Source organism: Oncorhynchus clarkii, chromosome 14, assembly GCF_045791955.1.
Source record: "Oncorhynchus clarkii lewisi isolate Uvic-CL-2024 chromosome 14, UVic_Ocla_1.0, whole genome shotgun sequence".
Classification (NCBI taxonomy): domain Eukaryota; kingdom Metazoa; phylum Chordata; class Actinopteri; order Salmoniformes; family Salmonidae; genus Oncorhynchus; species Oncorhynchus clarkii.
The window spans coordinates 40,755,508-40,775,065 of record NC_092160.1 but is presented as its reverse complement, the minus strand read 5'-3'; the positions used below and the strand labels follow the sequence as shown (position 1 = coordinate 40,775,065).

At 45.5% G+C, this 19,558-nt stretch overlaps 1 protein-coding gene across 1 annotated transcript; it reads right to left on the bottom strand.

Moving 5' to 3' along the window:
* Positions 1-327: 327 nt before the first annotated feature.
* On the bottom strand, positions 328-19,292 carry LOC139366604 (zinc finger DHHC-type palmitoyltransferase 15b). The gene is made up of 11 exons (XM_071104288.1): positions 18,992-19,292; positions 18,462-18,488; positions 18,245-18,339; positions 16,921-17,041; positions 16,352-16,421; positions 15,911-15,943; positions 11,423-11,543; positions 10,698-10,830; positions 10,163-10,289; positions 2,965-3,077; positions 328-1,184 (listed from the first exon to the last, which is right to left on the bottom strand). The coding sequence occupies exons 1-11, from the start codon at positions 19,107-19,109 to the stop codon at positions 1,135-1,137; spliced, it is 1,008 nt and encodes a 335-aa protein (XP_070960389.1). The 5' UTR covers positions 19,110-19,292; the 3' UTR covers positions 328-1,134.
* Between the last annotated feature and the right edge of the window lie 266 nt (positions 19,293-19,558).

The window sequence follows — 19,558 nt, the reverse complement described above, 5'->3', positions numbered from 1 at the left end:
ATTGACTCTGCACCGTAACACCCTGTATATAGCCTCCACATTGACTCTGTACCGGTACCCCCTGTATATAGCCTCCACATTGACTCTGTACCGGTACCACCTGTATATATAGCCTCCACATTGACTCTGGACCGGTACACCCTGTATATAGCCTCCACATTGACTCTGGACCGGTACACCCTGTATATAGCCTCCACATTGACTCTGTACCGGTACCACCTGTATATATAGCCTCCACATTGACTCTGGACCGGTACACCCTGTATATAGCCTCCACATTGACTCTGTACCGTAATACCCTGTATATAGCCTCCACATTGTTGCTCATTTATTTATTTTAAATATTTTGTTTATTTTAGTAAATACTTTAACACTTATTTTCATTAAAACTGTACTGTTGGTTAAGGGCTTGTAAGTCAGCATTTCACTGTAAGGTCTACTACACCTGTTGTATTCGGCGCATGTGACAGATAACATTTGATTTGGGCAGGGCAGCATCTTTACAATACAAAGGAACGACAGGTGCATGGCCCTAAGATGACAACAAATACATGTGGTTTTAATGGGCTTTCTCCATTCTGATTGGGCCTTAAGGGCAAATGGAATAATGATAATACAATACATTTATAGAGCTCTTTTCACTTAGATGTAAATCACAAAGCTATTTACATTAACAAAATACGGGCAAAAAAACAGGCGAGAAATGAAAAGCTAGCTAGTAGCCTAGTACTATATAAGATACACAATAATACAGGAGAGGTAGGGAGACAGAGAGAGACAACAGAAGTAGGGAGACAGAGAGAGACAACAGAAGTAGGGAGACAGAGAGAGACAACAGAAGTAGAGAGACAACAGAAGTAAGGAGAAAGTGCTAGACATGGTCTTTCTCTTAAAACAATCGTGTACTGTGACATAATATTAGTTGACTTCTGTTCCCCTAACATTGTCCTTCCTCCACGGTGAACTGAAAACTCTTCCTGATGTTGAGAAGGTGACGTCTAAGAACGTTTTGGCTGCACGCCGAGGTCTTCCTGTGTCCGATGGTCCCACAACGTCTGTCTGCCTCCTCAGGGTCTGTCTGCCTCCTCAGGGTACAACACCCACTGCACCGTTTATAAAGTCCATAAAGTGATCCTACTCCTCTTCGTCCATCTCTACGGTAACAGAGGGATCCCTGTCACCACCTGGAAAATACAGATTCATACAGGAACATTGTTTAATTCAAAGTTCACCCCCCCCCCCACCCCACACAAAAAAAACACAACATGCAACAATTTCTAAGATTTGACTGAGTTACAGTCCATATGAGGAAATCAGTCAATTTAAATCAATGTATCAGGCCCTAATCTATGGATTTCACATGGCTGGGAATACAGGTATGCATCTGTTGGTCACAGATACCTTTAAAAAGAGAATACAGGTATGCATCTGTTGGTCACAGATACCTTTAAAAAGAGAATACAGGTATGCATCTGTTGGTCACAGATACCTTTAAAAATAGAATACAGGTATGCATCTGTTGGTCACAGATACCTTTAAAAAGAGAATACAGGTATGCATCTGTTGGTCACAGATACCTTTAATACAGATATGGGCGTGGCTCAGAAAACCAGTCAGTATTTGGTGTGACCACCTCATACAGCACCACATCGCCTTCACAGAGTGTTGATCAGGATCCCACTCCTCTTTAATGGCTGTGAGAAGTTGCTGGATATCGGCGGGAACTGGAACAGAGCATCCCAAACATGCTCAACGGGTGACACGGCTGGTAAGTACGTAGGCCATGAAACTGGGACATTTTCAGCTTCCACAAATTGTGTACAGATCCTTGCGACATGGAGAAATGGGTTGTAAACAAATTTGTGCACAGAATTTTAGAGAAATAAGCTTGGTGTGTATGGAACATCTATTTGATTTCAGCTCCTGAAACATGGGACCAACACGTCACATGTTGCCTTTATATTCCTGTTCAGTGTGGCTTCCCCTGACAGACAGTATTATATCGTTCACAGATTGGGGGTTGACCATTTCATTTAGTACACAGAACATCATTATAAAAGCCCACATGCCACAATCTCAACAATTTAGTTACAGGTACAGTTCATTCTAGGAAATCAGTCAATTGAAAAACTCATTAGGCCCTAATCTATGGATTTTACATGACTGGGCAGGGGTGCAACCATGGGTGGGCCTGGGAGGACATAGGCCAACCCACTGGGGAGCCAGGCCAACCCACTGGGGAGCCAGGCCCAGCCACTGGGGAGCCAGGCCCAGCCACTGGGGAGCCAGGCCAACCCACTGGGGAGCCAGGCCAACCCACTGGGGAGCCAGGCCAACCCACTGGGGAGCCAGGCCCAGCCACTGGGGAGCCAGGCCCAGCCACTGGGGAGCCAGGCCAACCCACTGGGGAGCCAGGCCAACCCACTGGGGAGCCAGGCCAACCCACTGGGGAGCCAGGCCCAGCCACTGGGGAGCCAGGCCAATCACAATTCGTTTTTCCCCACAAAAGGACTTTATTACAGACAGAAATACTCCTCAGTTTCATCAGCTGTCCGGGTGTCTGGTGACCGACGACCCCGCAGGTGAAGAAGCCGGATGTGGAGGTCCGGGGCTGGCGTGGTTACACGTGGTCTGCGGTTTTGAGACTGGTTGGACGTACTGTCAAATTCTCTAAAATGACGTTGGAGGCAGTTTATGGTAGAGAAATTAACATTAAATTCTCCGGCAACAGCTCTGGTGGACATTCCTGTAGTCACCATGCCAATTGCACGCTCCTTCAAAACTTGAGACATCTGTGGCATTGTGTTGTCTGACAAAATTGCACATTTGAGTGGCGTTTTATTGTCCACAGCACAAGGTTGAACCACCATGCAACCTAGCAGTAAATTAGGGACACCACCACCACATCATATATTCTTCCCTGATAGATATTCGTCTAAGAATCGGTCCTATTGGCCTCCTTACTTATGTTGTCGTCCTCTGACTCCTCTTCCTCATCCCATTTCTCCTCATTGGCTAATAGAGAGGTTGAGGATTCACTCAGACTCTTCAGAGGGAAGTAGTGGCCATCTCCTTGGCTGGGCAAAACAGAAACACAGACATGATGGGGTTAAATATCCATAGTCGGGGAAGTAGAGGCCATCTCCTCGGCTGGGAAACACATTAAAACAAATCAAATCGTATCGTTCCATACACATATTTAACAGCTGTTATTGGTCCACAGTGTCTCCTGACCCCTCCCGTCTCAGCCTCCAGTATTTATGCTGCAGTAGTTTATGTGTCGGGGGGCTAGGGTCTATCTGTTATATCTGGAGTACTTCTCCTGTCTTATCCAGTGTCCTGTGAATTTAAGTATGCTCTCTCTAATTCTCTTTCTCTCGGAGGACCTGAGCCCTAGGACCATGCCTCAGGACTACCTGGCATGATGACTCCTTGCTGTCCCCAGTCCACCTGGCCGTGCTGCTGCTCCAGTTTCAACTGTTCTGCCTGCGGCTATGGAACCCTGGCCTGTTCACCGGACGTGCTACCTGTCCCAGACCTGCTGTTTTCAACTCTCTAGAGACAGCAGGAGCGGTAGAGATACTCTGAATGATCGACTATGAAAAGCCAACTGACATTTACTCCTGAGGTGATGTCTTGCTGCACCCTCAACAACTACTGTGATTATTATTATTTGACCATGCTGGTCATTTATGAACATTTGAACATCTTGGCCATGTTCTGTTATCTCCACCCGGCACAGCCAGAAGAGGACTGGCCACCCCTCATAGCCTGGTTCCTCTCTAGGTTTCTTCCTAGGTTTTGGCCTTTCTAGGGAGTTTTTCCTAGCCACCGTGCTTCTACACCTGCATTGCTTGCTGTTTGGGGTTTTAGGCTGGGTTTCTGTACAGCACTTTGAGATATCAGCTGATGTAAGAAGGGCTTTATAAATACATGTGATTATTGGCCCGGTCACATACAGTTGAAGTCAGAAGTTTACATACACTGAGGTTGGAGTCATTAAAACTGTTTTTTCAACCACTCTCTTGTTAACAAACTATAGTTTTGGCAAGTCGGTTAGGACATCTACTTGGTACACAAGTCATTTTTCCAATAATTGTTTTCAGATTATTTATCTTATAATTCACAGTATCACAATTCCAGTGGGTCAGATGTTTATATACACTAAGTTGACTGTGCCCTTAAACAGCTTGGAAATTCTAGAAAATTATGTCATGGCTTTAAAAGCTTCTGATAGGCTAATTGACATAATTTGAGTCAATTGGAGGTGTACCTGTGGATGCATTTCAAGGCCTACCTTCAAACTCAGTGGCCTCTTTGCTTGACATCATGGGAAAATCAAAAGAAATCAGCCAAGACCTCAGAAATTGTAGACCTCCACAAGTCCGGTTCATCCTTGGGAGCAATTTCCAAATGCCTGAAGGCACCACGTTCATCTGTACAAACAATAGTACGCAAGTATAAACACCATGGGACCACGCAGCCGTCATACCACTCAGAAAGGAGACGCGTTCTCTCTCCTAGAGATGAATGTACTGTGGTGCAAATCAATCCCAGAACAATAGCAAAGGACCTTGTGAAGATGCTGGAGGAAACAGGTACAAAAGTATCTATATCCACAGTAAAACAAGTCCTATATCGACATAACCTGAAAGGCCGCTCAGCAAGGAAGAAGCCACTGCTCCAAAACTGCCATAAAAAAGCCAGACTACGGTTTGCAACTGCACATGGGAACAAAGATCGTACTTTTTGGAGAAATGTCCTCTGGTCTGATGAAACAAAAATAGAACTGTTTGGCCATAATGACCATCGTTATGTTTGGGGGAGGCTTGCAAGCCGAAGAACACCATCCCAACCGTGAAGCACGGGGGTGGCAGCATCAAGTTGTGGGGGTGCTTTGCTGCAGGAAGAACTGGTGCACTTCACAAAATAGATGGCATCATGAGGGGGGAAATTATGTGGATATATTGAAGCTACATCTCAAGACATCAGTCAGGAAGTTAAAGCTTGGTCGCAAATTTGTCTTCTGAATGGACAATGACCCCAAGCATACTTCCAAAGTTGTGGCAAAATGGCTTAAGGACAACAAAGTCAAGGTATTGTAGTGGCCATCACAAAGCCCTGACCTCAATCCTATATAAAGTTTGTTGGCAGAACTGAAAAAGCGTGCGAGAGCAAGGAGGCCTTCAAACCTGACTCAGTTACACCAGCTCTGTCAGGAGGAATGGCCAGGAAGAGTGGCCACCCATCTTATTTTGGGAAGCTTGTGGAAGGCTACCCGAAACTTTTGACCCAAGTTAAACAATTTAAAGGCAATTCTACCAAATAATAGAGTGTATGTAAACTTCTGACCCACTGGGAATGTGTAATAAAAGCTGAAATTAATAATTATCTCACAATTATTCTGACATTTCACATTCTTAAAATAAAGTGGTGATCCTAACTGAACAAAGACAGGGAATCTTTACTAGGATTAAATGTCAGGAATTGTGAAAAACTGAGTTTAAATGTCTTTGGCTGAGGTGTATGTAAACTTCCGACTTCAACTGTATTTAAGATGTTATTGGTCCATATTTAACAGATGTTATTGGTCCATATTTAACAGATGTTATTGGTCCATATTTAACAGATGTTATTGGTCCATATTTAACAGATGTTATTGGTCCATATTTAAGATGTTATTGGTCACATATTTAACAGATGTTATTGGTACATATTTAACAGATGTTATTGGTACATACACATATTTAGCAGATGTTATTGGTCCATATTTAACAGATGTTATTGGTCCATACACATATTTAACAGATGTTATTGGTCCATATTTAACAGATGTTATTGGTCCATACACATATTTAACAGATGTTATTGGTCCATATTTAACAGATGTTATTGGTCCATATTTAACAGATGTTATTGGTCCATATTTAACAGATGTTATTGGTCACATATTTAGCAGATGTTATTGGTCCATATTTAACAGATGTTATTGGTCACATATTTAACAGATGTTATTGGTCCATATTTAACAGATGTTATTGGTCCATATTTAACAGATGTTATTGGTCACATATTTAGCAGATGTTATTGGTCCATATTTAACAGATGTTATTGGTCACATATTTAACAGATGTTATTGGTCCATATTTAACAGATGTTATTGGTCCATACTCATATTTAGCAGATGTTATTGAGGTGTAGTGAAATTGTGTTTCTAGCTCTAACAGTGCAGTAATATCTAACAATTCACAACAATATACACAAATCTAAATGTAAAAGAAGAGAATGAAGAAAAACATGAATACGAGGACGAGCAATGTTGGAATGGCATAGACAAACAAACAGAATACAGTTTATACATATGAGAGGAGTAAAGCTGTATGTGAAAATTATTAAAGTGACCAGTGATTCCATTATCAAAGTGACCAGTGATTCCATTATCAAAGTGACCGGTGTTCCATTATTAAAGTGACCAGTGTTCCATTATTAAAGTGGCCAGTGTTCCATTATTAAAGTGGCCAGTGTTCCATTATTAAAGTGACCAGTGTTCCATTATTAAAGTGGCCAGTGTTCCATTATCCAAGTGACCAGTGTTCCATTATTAAAGTGACCAGTGTTCCATTATTAAAGTGGCCAGTGTTCCATTATCCAAGTGACCGGTGTTCCATTATTAAAGTGACCAGTGTTCCATTATTAAAGTGACCAGTGTTCCATTATCAAAGTGACCGGTGTTCCATTATTAAAGTGACCAGTGTTCCATTATTAAAGTGGCCAGTGTTCCATTATTAAAGTGGCCAGTGTACCATTATTAAAGTGGCCAGTGTACCATTATTAAAGTGGCCAGTGATTCCATTATCAAAGTGACCGGTGTTCCATTATCAAAGAGACCGGTTTTCCATTATTAAAGTGACCAGTGTTCCATTATCAAAGTGACCAGTGTTCCATTATCAAAGTGACCAAAGTGTCTCAGCCTCCAGTATTTATGCTGCAGTAGTTTGTGTCGGGGGGCTGGGGTCAGTTTGTTATATCTGGAGTACTTCTTCTGTCCTATTCGGTGTCCTGTGTGAATTTAAGTGTGCTTTCTCTAATTCTCTCTTTCTTTCTCTCTCGGAGGACCTGAGCCCTAGGACCATGCCTCAGGACTACCTGGCATGATGACTCCTTGCTGTCCCCAGTTCACCTGGCCGTGCTGCTGCTCCAGTTTCAACTGTTCTGCCTTATTATTATTCGACCATGCTGGTCATTTATGAACATTTGAACATCTTGGCCATGTTCTGTTATAATCTCCACCCGGCACAGCCAGAAGAGGACTGGCCACCCCACATAGCCTGGTTCCTCTCTAGGTTTCTTCCTAGGTTTTGGCCTTTCTAGGGAGTTTTTCCTAGCCACTGTGCTTCTACACCTGCATTGCTTGCTGTTTGGGGTTTTAGGCTGGGTTTCTGGAAAAGCACTTTGAGATATCAGCTGATGTACGAAGGGCTATATAAATAAATTTGATTTGATTTGACCAGTGTTCCATTATCAAAGTGGCCAGTGTTCCATTATCAAAGTGGCCAGTGTTCCATTATTAAAGTGGCCAGTGTTCCATTATCAGAATGGCCAGTGTTCCATTATCAGAATGACCAGTGTTCCATTATCAGATTGACCGGTGTTCCATTATCAGAGTGACCGGTGTTCCATTATCAAAGTGGCCGGTGTTCCATTATCAAAGTGACCAGTGTTCAATTATCAAAGTGGCCAGTGTTCCATTATCAAAGTGACTAGTGTTCCATTATCAAAGTGACCAGTGTTCCATTATTAAAGTGACCAGTGTTCCATTATCAAAGTGACCAGTGTTCCATTATCAAAGTGACCAGTGTTCCATTATTAAAGTGACCAGTGTTCCATTATCAAAGTGACCGGTGTTCCATTATTAAAGTGACCAGTGTTCCATTATTAAAGTGACCAGTGTTCCATTATTAAAGTGACCATTGTTCCATTATCAAAGTGACCAGTGATTCTATGTATATAGGGCAGCAGCCTCTAAGGTGCAGGGTTGAGTAACCGGGTGGTAGCCGGCTAGTGATGGCTATTTTAACAGTCTGATGGCCTTGACATTGAAAAACTGCTTCTGTCTCTCGGTCCCTGCTTTGATGCACCTATACTGACCTCGCCTTCTGGACGATAGCGGGGTGAACAGGGAGTGGCTCGGGGTGGTTGTTGTCCTTGATGATCTTTTTGGCCTTCCTGTGACATCGGGTGCTGAAGGTGTCCTGGAGGGCAGGTAGTTTTCCCAACACATCACCGGGGGCAGATCGTACCACCCTCTGGAGAGCCCTGCGGTTGCCGGCAGTGCAGTTGCCGTACCAGGATGTAATTGTGCATCTGTAAAAGTTTGTGAGGGTCTTAGGAGACAAGCCAAATGTATTCAGCCTCCTGAGGTTGAAGAGGCGCTGTTGAGCCTTCATCACCACACTGTCTGTGTGGGTGGACCATTACAGGTTGTTAGTGATGTGTATGTCGAGGAACTTCAAGCTTTTCCACCTTCTCCACTGCGGTTCTGTCGATGTGGATAGAGGCATGCTCCCTCAGCTCCTTCCTTCTGTTGACGTTGAGGTTATTTCCCTGGCACCACTCCATCAGAGCTCTCACCTCCTCCCTGTAGGCCGTTTCATCGTTGTTGGTAATCAAGTCCACTACTGTTGTGTCATCTACAAACTTGATGATTGAGTTGGAGGCGTGCGTGGCCACGGGCAGAGCACATACCCTTGTGGAGGGTATCTCTCCAGGAACAGGGTTGGAGTTAAAACCTACAGGAGGGTATCTCTCCAGGAACAGGGTTGGAGTTAAAACCTACAGGAGGGTATCTCTCCAGGAACAGGGTTGGAGTTAAAACCTACAGGAGGGTATCTCTCCAGGAACAGGGTTGGAGTTAAAACCTACAGGAGGGTCTCTCTCCAGGAACAGGGTTGGAGTTAAAACCTACAGGAGGGTCTCTCTCTAAGAACAGGGTTGGAGTTAAAACCTACAGGAGGGTCTCTCTCTAAGAACAGGGTTGGAGTTAAAACCTACAGGAGGGTATCTCTCCAGGAACAGGGTTGGAGTTAAAACCTACAGGAGGGTCTCTCCAGGAACAGGGTTGGAGTTAAAACCTACAGGAGGGTATCTCTCCAGGAACAGGGTTGGAGAGCCCTGGGGTAGGAGCCCTCAAACTCATCTCTGGACTTTGAAGCCAGTTCCACAGCGTGTTTTAATTGTTCCCCTCTAATCAGGGACTGATTTAGACCTGGGACAGCAGGTGGGGGATCCCCCTCTAATCAGGGACTGATTTAGACCTGGGACTCCAGGTGGGTGATTCCCCTCTAATCAGGGACTGATTTAGACCTGGGACTCCAGGTGGGTGATTCCCCTCTAATCAGGGACTGATATAGACCTGGGACACCAGGTGGGTGATTCCCCTCTAATCAGGGACTGATATAGACCTGGGACTCCAGGTGGGTGATTCCCCTCTAATCAGGGACTGATTTAGACCTGGGACTCCAGATGGGTGATTCCCCTCTAATCAGGGACTGATTTAGACCTGGGACACCAGGTGGGTGATTACCCTCTAATCAGGGACTGATTTAGACCTGGGACAGCAGGTGGGGGATCCCCCTCTAATCAGGGACTGATTTAGACCTGGGACTCCAGGTGGGTGATTCCCCTCTAATCAGGGACTGATTTAGACCTGGGACTCCAGGTGGGTGATTCCCCTCTAATCAGGGACTGATATAGACCTGGGACTCCAGGTGGGTGATTCCCCTCTAATCAGGGACTGATATAGACCTGGGACTCCAGGTGGGTGATTCCCCTCTAATCAGGGACTGATTTAGACCTGGGACACCATGTGGGTGTAATTAATGATCAGGTAGAACAGAAAACAAGCAGTACTCTGGACCTCGTAGGGTCAGAGTTGAATTACCCCTGGTCTAGAGGATAGGATGTAAGGGTTAAGGGTCTAGGGGTTAAGGGTGTAGAGGACACGATGTAAGGGTTAAGGCCTAGGGGTTAAGGCCTAGGGGTTAAAGGTCAGGTTAGATGAGGTAGAGGTTAGGGTTAATGGGTAGAGGATGGAGGTTAGGGGGTAGAGGTTAGAGGTTAGAAACTAGAGGTTAGGGGGTAGAGATTAGGGTTAGAATCTCACCTGGTGCAGATAGGCAGGAACCAGAGTCTCTTATTGTCTCCAAACACCTGCTGCAGGTTCCTCCTGATCCCCACATTGAAACCATTACGGTCTGGTCCTGTCGTGAAGACTGGAGCAGAGAACGCCTCTGGATGAGAGGAGAGAGGGGGGAAGAGAGGGAGGGGGAGTAGAGGGAGGGGAGGAGGGGGAGGGGAGGAGGGGGAGTAGAGGGAGGGGGAGGAGGGGGAGTAGAGGGAGGGGGAGTCAGAGGAGTAGAGGGAGGGGAGGAGGGGGAGTAGAGGGAGGGGAGGAGAGGGAGTAGAGGGATGGGAGGAGGGGGAGTAGGGGGAGTAGAGGGAGGGGGAGTCAGGGGAGGAGGGGGAGTAGAGGGAGGGGAGTAGAGGGAGGGGAGGAGGGGGAGGAGAGGGAGGGGGAGGAAAGAGGAGGAAAGAGGAATAGATTTCAGTGGCTGTGTTTCTCCATGAAATTGAAGACCTACACTGCTAATGCAGCGGATCAGCTCTTATTGCCACAAAATGGCAGCTGTGTGTATTACCTAGTGTGGACCGGTTCTGGACGACCAGCCAGCAGTGGTAACCCAACAGGAACATGAGACTGACCAAGAACATCAAAGCCACAAACATCAGGAAGAGAACGTGGAACTTAGCGGGTCCATTTGGCAGGTCCCCCTGTAGGAGAACACACACAACACGGAGAACTACAACCGTGTAGGAGAACCTCTGCCGTTCCACAACAAACAATGTGCCTTGTGCTGAGTCAGCTTACATCAATATGTTACTATGGTTACACCAGCAGTAGGTCATGTGATCTGACTGTTGACACAGCTTATGTCAATATGTTACCATGGTTACACCAGCAGTAGGTCATGTGATCTGACTGTTGACACAGCTTATGCCAATATGTTACCATGGTTACACCAGCAGTAGGTCATGTGATCTGACTGTTGACACAGCTTATGTCAATATGTTACCATGGTTACACCAGCAGTAGGTTATGTGATCTGACTGTTGATACAGCTTATGTCAATATGTTACCATGGTTACACCAGCAGTAGGTCATGTGATCTGACTAGCTCTGGAATGCAGTGGATAGGAGTGTCTGATAAATTACTAAGGGGGTGGGAAATGGCGCCCTGTTCTCTGTGCTTCACTGTTGACCAGAGCTCTGTGGGCCCTGGACAGAGGTAGGTACTCTATAGGGAATAGGGGAGCTTTTGAGACACAGACTAAGCTGGGATGTAAAACATCCATCACCACTCACCACCCAGAAGTTGATGAAGAATCTGAAGACTGAGGCAGAGATGAACACACAGTAGACCATGGAGTAGGACAGGAAGAGGAGGAAGAACTTGTAGTTGGAGAACCCCACACAGTTATTCACCCTGGAGAGAGGGAGAGAGAGAGAGACAGTTATTCACCCTGGAGAGAGAGAGAGAGACAGTTATTCACCCTGGAGAGAGAGAGTGAGAGTTATTCACCCTGGAGAGAGAAAGAGAGAGAGACAGTTATTCACCCTAGAGAGAGAGAGAGAGAGTTATTCACCCTGGAGAGAGAGAGAGAGAGACAGTTATTCACCCTGGAGAGAGAGACAGTTATTCACCCTAGAGAGAGAGAGAGACAGTTATTCACCCTGGAGAGAGAGAGATACAGTTATTCACCCTGGAGAGAGAGAGAGACAGTTATTCACCCTGGAGAGAGAGAGAGACAGTTATTCACCCTGGAGAGAGAGAGATACAGTTATTCACCCTGGAGAGAGAGAGAGACAGTTATTCACCCTGGAGAGAGAGAGAGAGAGAGAGAGAGTTATTCACCCTAGAGAGAGAGAGAGAGAGAGTGAGTTACTCACCCTGGAGAGAGAAAGAGAGAGAGACAGTTATTCACCCTAGAGAGAGAGAGAGAGAGAGTTATTCACCCTAGAGAGAGAGAGAGAGAGTTATTCACCCTGGAGAGAGAGAGAGAGAGACAGTTATTCACCCTGGAGAGAGAGACAGTTATTCACCCTAGAGAGAGAGAGAGACAGTTATTCACCCTGGAGAGAGAGAGAGAGAGAGAGACAGTTATTCACCCTGGAGAGAGAGAGAGACAGTTATTTACCATGGAGAGAGAGAGAGAGAGAGACAGTTATTTACCATGGAGAGAGAGACAACAGACGGACCATATTAAACCACCCACCGTGGACAGACCATATTAAACCACCCACCACGGACAGACCATATTAAACCACCCACCATATTAAACCACCCACCACGGACAGACCATATTAAACCACCCACCATGGACAGACCATATTAACCACCCACCACGGACAGACCATATTAAACCACCCGCCACGGACAGACCATATTAAACCACCCGCCACGGACAGACCATATTAATCACCCACCATTTAAACCACCCACCATGGACAGACCATATTAACCACCCACCACGGACAGACCATATTAAACCACCCGCCACGGACAGACCATATTAAACCACCCACCATGGACAGACCATATTAAACCACCCACCATGGACAGACCATATTAACCACCCACCACGGACAGACCATATTAAACCACCCGCCACGGACAGACCATATTAAACCACCCACCATGGACAGACCATATCAAACCACCCACCACGGACAGACCATATTAACCACCCACCACGGACAGACCATATTAAACCACCCACCACGGACAGATCATATTAAACCACTCGCCATGGACAGATCATATTAAACCACCCACCACGGACAGATCATATTAAACCACTCGCCACGGACAGACCATATCAAACCACCCACCACGGACAGACCATATTAAACCACCCGCCACGGACAGACCATATTAATCACCCACCATATTAAACCACCCACCATGGACAGACCATATTAAACCACCCACCGTGGACAGACCATATTAAACCACCCGCCACGGACAGACCATATTAAACCACCCACCATATTAAACCACCCGCCACGGACAGACCATATTAAACCACCCACCACGGACAGATCATATTAAACCACTCGCCATGGACAGATCATATTAAACCACCCACCACGGACAGATCATATTAAACCACTCGCCACGGACAGACCATATCAAACCACCCACCACGGACAGACCATATTAAACCACCCGCCACGGACAGACCATATTAATCACCCACCATATTAAACCACCCACCATGGACAGACCATATTAAACCACCCACCATGGACAGACCATATTAACCACCCACCACGGACAGACCATATTAAACCACCCGCCACGGACAGACCATATTAAACCACCCACCATGGACAGACCATATCAAACCACCCACCACGGACAGACCATATTAACCACCCACCACGGACAGACCATATTAAACCACCCACCACGGACAGATCATATTAAACCACTCGCCATGGACAGATCATATTAAACCACCCACCACGGACAGATCATATTAAACCACTCGCCACGGACAGACCATATCAAACCACCCACCACGGACAGACCATATTAAACCACCCGCCACGGACAGACCATATTAATCACCCACCATATTAAACCACCCACCATGGACAGACCATATTAAACCACCCACCGTGGACAGACCATATTAAACCACCCGCCACGGACAGACCATATTAAACCACCCACCATATTAAACCACCCGCCACGGACAGACCATATTAAACCACCCACCACGGACAGATCATATTAAACCACTCGCCATGGACAGATCATATTAAACCACCCACCACGGACAGATCATATTAAACCACTCGCCACGGACAGACCATATCAAACCACCCACCACGGACAGACCATATTAAACCACCCGCCACGGACAGACCATATTAATCACCCACCATATTAAACCACCCGCCACGGACAGACCATATTAAACCACCCACCATATTAAACCACCCGCCACGGACAGACCATATTAAACCACCCACCACGGACAGATCATATTAAACCACTCGCCATGGACAGATCATATTAAACCACCCACCACGGACAGATCATATTAAACCACTCGCCACGGACAGACCATATCAAACCACCCACCACGGACAGACCATATTAAACCACCCGCCACGGACAGACCATATTAATCACCCACCATATTAAACCACCCACCATGGACAGACCATATCAAACCACCCACCACGGACAGACCATATTAAACCACCCGCCACGGACAGACCATATTAATCACCCACCATATTAAACCACCCACCATGGACAGACCATATTAAACCACCCACCATGGACAGACCATATTAATCACCCACCACGGACAGAACATATTAAACCACCCACCATATTAAAACACCCACCACGGACAGACCATATTAAACCACCCACCGTGGACAGACCATATTAAACCACCCGCCACGGACAGATCATATTAAACCACCCACCATGGACAGACCATATTAATCACCCACCATATTAAACCACCCGCAGACCACTCGCCATGGACAGACCATATTAAACCACCCACCATGGACAGACCATATTAATCACCCACCACGGACAGATCATATTAAACCACCCACCGTGGACAGATCATATTAAACCACCCACCACGGACAGACCATATTAATCACCCACCATATTAAAACACCCACCGCGGACAGACCATATTAAACCACCCACTGCGGACAGACCATATTAAACCACCCACCATATTAAACCACCCACCGTGGACAGACCATATTAACCACCCACCACGGACAGACCATATTAAACCACCCACCATGGACAGACCATATTAAACCACCCACCACGGACAGACCATATTAAACCACCCACCATATTAAACCACCCACCATGGACAGACCATATTAAACCACCCACCATGGACAGACCATATTAAACCACCCGCCACGGACAGACCATATTAATCACCCACCATATTAAACCACCCACCATGGACAGACCATATTAAACCACCCACCATGGACAGACCATATTAATCACCCACCACGGACAGAACATATTAAACCACCCACCATATTAAAACACCCACCACGGACAGACCATATTAAACCACCCACCGTGGACAGACCATATTAAACCACCCGCCACGGACAGATCATATTAAACCACCCACCATGGACAGACCATATTAATCACCCACCATATTAAACCACCCGCAGACCACTCGCCATGGACAGACCATATTAAACCACCCACCATGGACAGACCATATTAATCACCCACCACGGACAGATCATATTAAACCACCCACCGTGGACAGATCATATTAAACCACCCACCACGGACAGACCATATTAATCACCCACCATATTAAAACACCCACCGCGGACAGACCATATTAAACCACCCACTGCGGACAGACCATATTAAACCACCCACCATATTAAACCACCCACCGTGGACAGACCATATTAACCACCCACCACGGACAGACCATATTAAACCACCCACCATGGACAGACCATATTAAACCACCCACCACGGACAGACCATATTAAACCACCCACCATATTAAACCACCCACCATGGACAGACCATATTAAACCACCCACCATGGACAGACCATATTAAACCACCCGCCACGGACAGACCATATTAAACCACCCACCATATTAAACCACCCACCACGGACAGACCATATTAACCACCCACCACGGACAGACCATATCAAACCACCCACCACGGACAGACCATATTAACCACCCACCACGGACAGACCATATTAACCACCCACCATGGACAGACCATATTAAACCACCCACCATGGACAGTGATGATCCATCTTCAGAACACACCTGCAACAGACAACACATGTTACTGGACAGGGTTAAAGTAAACAACTACCATTAGAAAATGTAAGAAAATGCAGCATTCAAGCAACATAAAAAGGTTTGCAACTTTTTTTCTTTACTTTGAGAAAACTGTCAAGAGATTCATTTTGGGGGTTCAAATGTCTGTCTATAGACAACAGCAGTAAACAGGTCAGATTTCAGTATATACACAGCCCATTTATCAATCAGGCCCCAAGGGAAAGAAGATTCTAGTAGCTGGCCAAAGTGTTTAGTCATCGTCATTAACAGGACAGGTGTTGTTCTCCAGGTGTACAAGAGACACTAATGCTGTCCAATCAGATCATTGTTATCTGTACACAGACAGGGAGACGGGTATGGGTCTGTGTGTATAATGACAGCAGGGAGACTTACGTTTCACATACAGAGCAATGGTGACTGCGGTCAGGCTTCAGCACCTGGCACCGATCACAGAACCTGATAGCTGAGGGGAGTCAGAGACAGAGAGACAGAGAGAGAGAACAAGAGAGAGAATGAGAGAGAGAAACACACACAGACAGAGAGAGAGAGAATGAGAGAAACAGAGAGAGAGAGAATGAGATACAGAGAGAGAATGAGATACAGAGAGAGAATGAGATACAGAGAGAGAGAATGAGATACAGAGAGAGAGAGAATGAGATACAGAGAGAGAGAGAATGAGATACAGAGAGAGAGAGAATGAGAGAGAGAGAATGAGAGAGAAACACACCCAGACAGAGTGAGAGACAGAAAGAGACAGAGACAGAGAGACAGAGGTCATATGATCCTTCCTTATCTAACTGATCAGTACAGTCAGCTGCATGTTGTAAATGTTTGATAGGAGGTTTACTAACAGGACTTGAAAAGCTTGGTTGCGTCCCAAATGGAACCATGTTCCCTGTATAGTGCACTACAAAGGGAATAGGGAGCCATTTGGGTCGCTGCTTTAGATATGAGTGGGTCACCTCCAGACGTAGCTCTAGTGAAGATGGGGAGACTCTTAGCGATGTCCACCAGAATCTGTTTCTGAGCATCAGGCCTCTCCTCCCTCTCATAACGGTCCTTGTCGGAGTACGACAGCTGGAACTGGAACCAACAACCACGTTATAATGCTCTACTAATATGAGCCTTGATGAAGCATGTGTTGTCAAATCTGTGAATGTATTGTAATGTTTTAAACATTTTATAAACTGCATTAATTTTGATGGATCCCAGGAAGAGTAGCTGCTGCCTTGGCAGGAACTAATGGGGATCCATAATAAACCCCCAGGAAGAGTAGCTGCTGCCTTGGCAGGAACTAATGGGGATCCATAATAAACCCCAGGAAGAGTAGCTGATGCCTTGGCAGGAACTAATGGGGATCCATAATAAACACCAGGAAGAGTAGCTTCTGCCTTGGCAGGAACTAATGGGGATCCATAATAAACCCCAGGAAGAGTAGCTGCTGCCTTGGCAGGAACTAATGGGGATCCATAATAAACCCCAGGAAGAGTAGCTGCTGCCTTGGCAGGAACTAACGGGGATCCATAATAAACCCCAGGAAGAGTAGCTGCTGCCTTGGCAGGAACTAATGGGGATCCATAATAAACCCCAGGAAGAGTAGCTGCTGCCTTGGCAGGAACTAATGGGGATCCATAATAAACCCCAGGAAGAGAAGCTGCTGCCTTGGCAGGAACTAATGGGGATCCATAACGAATACAAATAAATACACAGGCTTTGAATCATCTTCTGATTATAACAGCAACATTCTATGGCTGTTATAGACAACATTATATTCAAAAGCTTCCAGCAACATAAAAAGTTAGCTAGCTAGCTAGTTGACTGTTGTGTCTAGCCAAAAAAGGACTCGTTTTGAAAGTTGGATCATCTTATCCTTTGAGGCTTTAAAAGTGATCCCACACTATGATTTTGAACATTCAAAGCAACTGGGAAATTTCCATGGCGAGGCATCGTTGTAACCTTCGCTTGTTACATAACTTCTGAGTGATAGGATGCAGAGCCCACGAGCACCACCACCAATCAGCCTACACCACTGCACACACGCCAGTCGTTACTATGACTTAGCATAGCCAAGTCAGCAAATTACTGTTTTCTGAACACATAAATCTGATTTGGTCACTTTGTAACTTTCTGTATGAACAGTCAGTATTCCAAAACAGATATGGAAAAAAACTAATAATAATTTAAGCATTACAGCTTGCAGTGTGAACAAGACAAGTCTTGATGATGTCTTGCTTGGCCATGTAGGCCTACTCCAGACGGGACAAACCACCAACAATGAACTCCTACCTTCTTGCAGGGTGTGGCAGGAGGAGTGAAGATGGCCTTCCAATAGGTCCAGGAGAACATCACAAAACACACATGGAACACCAGTAGGTAGGCCACTGGAAACACAGACAGATACAACACTTAGGAAACCATCAAGATGATATTCAAGTGTCTACAAGGTGTCAGATGACTATTCTGACCATTGATTAGGCATATATGTTTTTTAAAAAAAACTCACCCTTCTCCAATGTGTTGCTGATAGTGACTGTGAAGAGCACACATTGGACAATTCTGAATTATTGACATGCAAACAGCTGTACAGCAGTACTCCAACAGATATTTGGTAGCTGAAGCTGCTAACACTTGGGTTGTGAAGACAGCAAAACAACATGTTACAGTCTGACGGTGATTACTTCACACCTGTACTTACAGTAGCTCGCTAACATACTGTGTCTTATCACAACATAGTTAGCTACATTCCGTAACGTTAATGGCCTTTAAATATATAGCTAGCTATTTATTTCCTAGATTTGGTAGGTCAATGTAACAACAGTATAATTCGTTCACAAATGGAATTAGAAACAACAACAAAAAAACAGTACAATATGGTCACTAGTTAGATTTATAAAGACAATTATCACGAAAAAAAACGCTTCCTGGTTAGCATGATGCTAGGTTTGGCTAGCAGGTTTAAAGAGCTGTTTGTGTTAGCTAGCTAGCATCGCCGACAAAAACATAACAGACAACAGTCATAATCCCCATACTTACATACACATAGCTCAAACACATAGGCGTAGTAGGACCACAGCACCACGGAGGTGATTATGAGGACAGGTATCCAGGAAAACACCCGGGCACAGCATCTCAGACCTCGGGAAAGAGCCATTGTCCATCTCCGACCAAACTGGCTCTACAATCATATTCTCAGCACTCCGCTCCATTCCAGTCCGCTCCACCCCACTGCACTCCATTCCATTACACTGCACTGCACTCCATTCCACTCCGCTCTACTCCACTCCACTGCACTGCTTCTTTCTTCCTTCCTCCTCCTCCTCCTTCTTCTTCTTCTATGGAAACGTGGCGGTCCGCAAACAATCGTTTATATGCATTCCCCACCCACTATGCTTGAATGTATGATCAATCATTAGCTGCCCAATTCTGTACTACCATGAAAATAACATTCTAAACCAAATAAATCCCTAACTTCTACCTCCCCCTCCCCCAAAACCCATTCAACTGTATCTATACCATGCCTAAACACTCCCTTAGGCTTGTTCAGCATGTCAAAAGTAACATCTGTTACCCCCAATATCTCTTCTGCCGTCTCCACAATAA

What these genes read in the sequence shown, in the direction of transcription:
- LOC139366604 (XM_071104288.1), bottom strand. Translation starts at nt 19,109, where the DNA reads ATGGCTCTTTCCCGAGGTCTGAGATGCTGTGCCCGGGTGTTTTCCTGG. An exon ending in CAGCAACACATTGGAGAAGG is followed by an intron (nt 18,340 to 18,461) that starts GTGAGTTTTTTT and finishes CTGTGTTTCCAG; the next exon opens with TGGCCTACCTACTGGTGTTC. An exon ending in TTCCTGCCTATCTGCACCAG is followed by an intron (nt 3,078 to 10,162) that starts GTGAGATTCTAA and finishes TGTTTTGCCCAG; the next exon opens with CCAAGGAGATGGCCACTACT.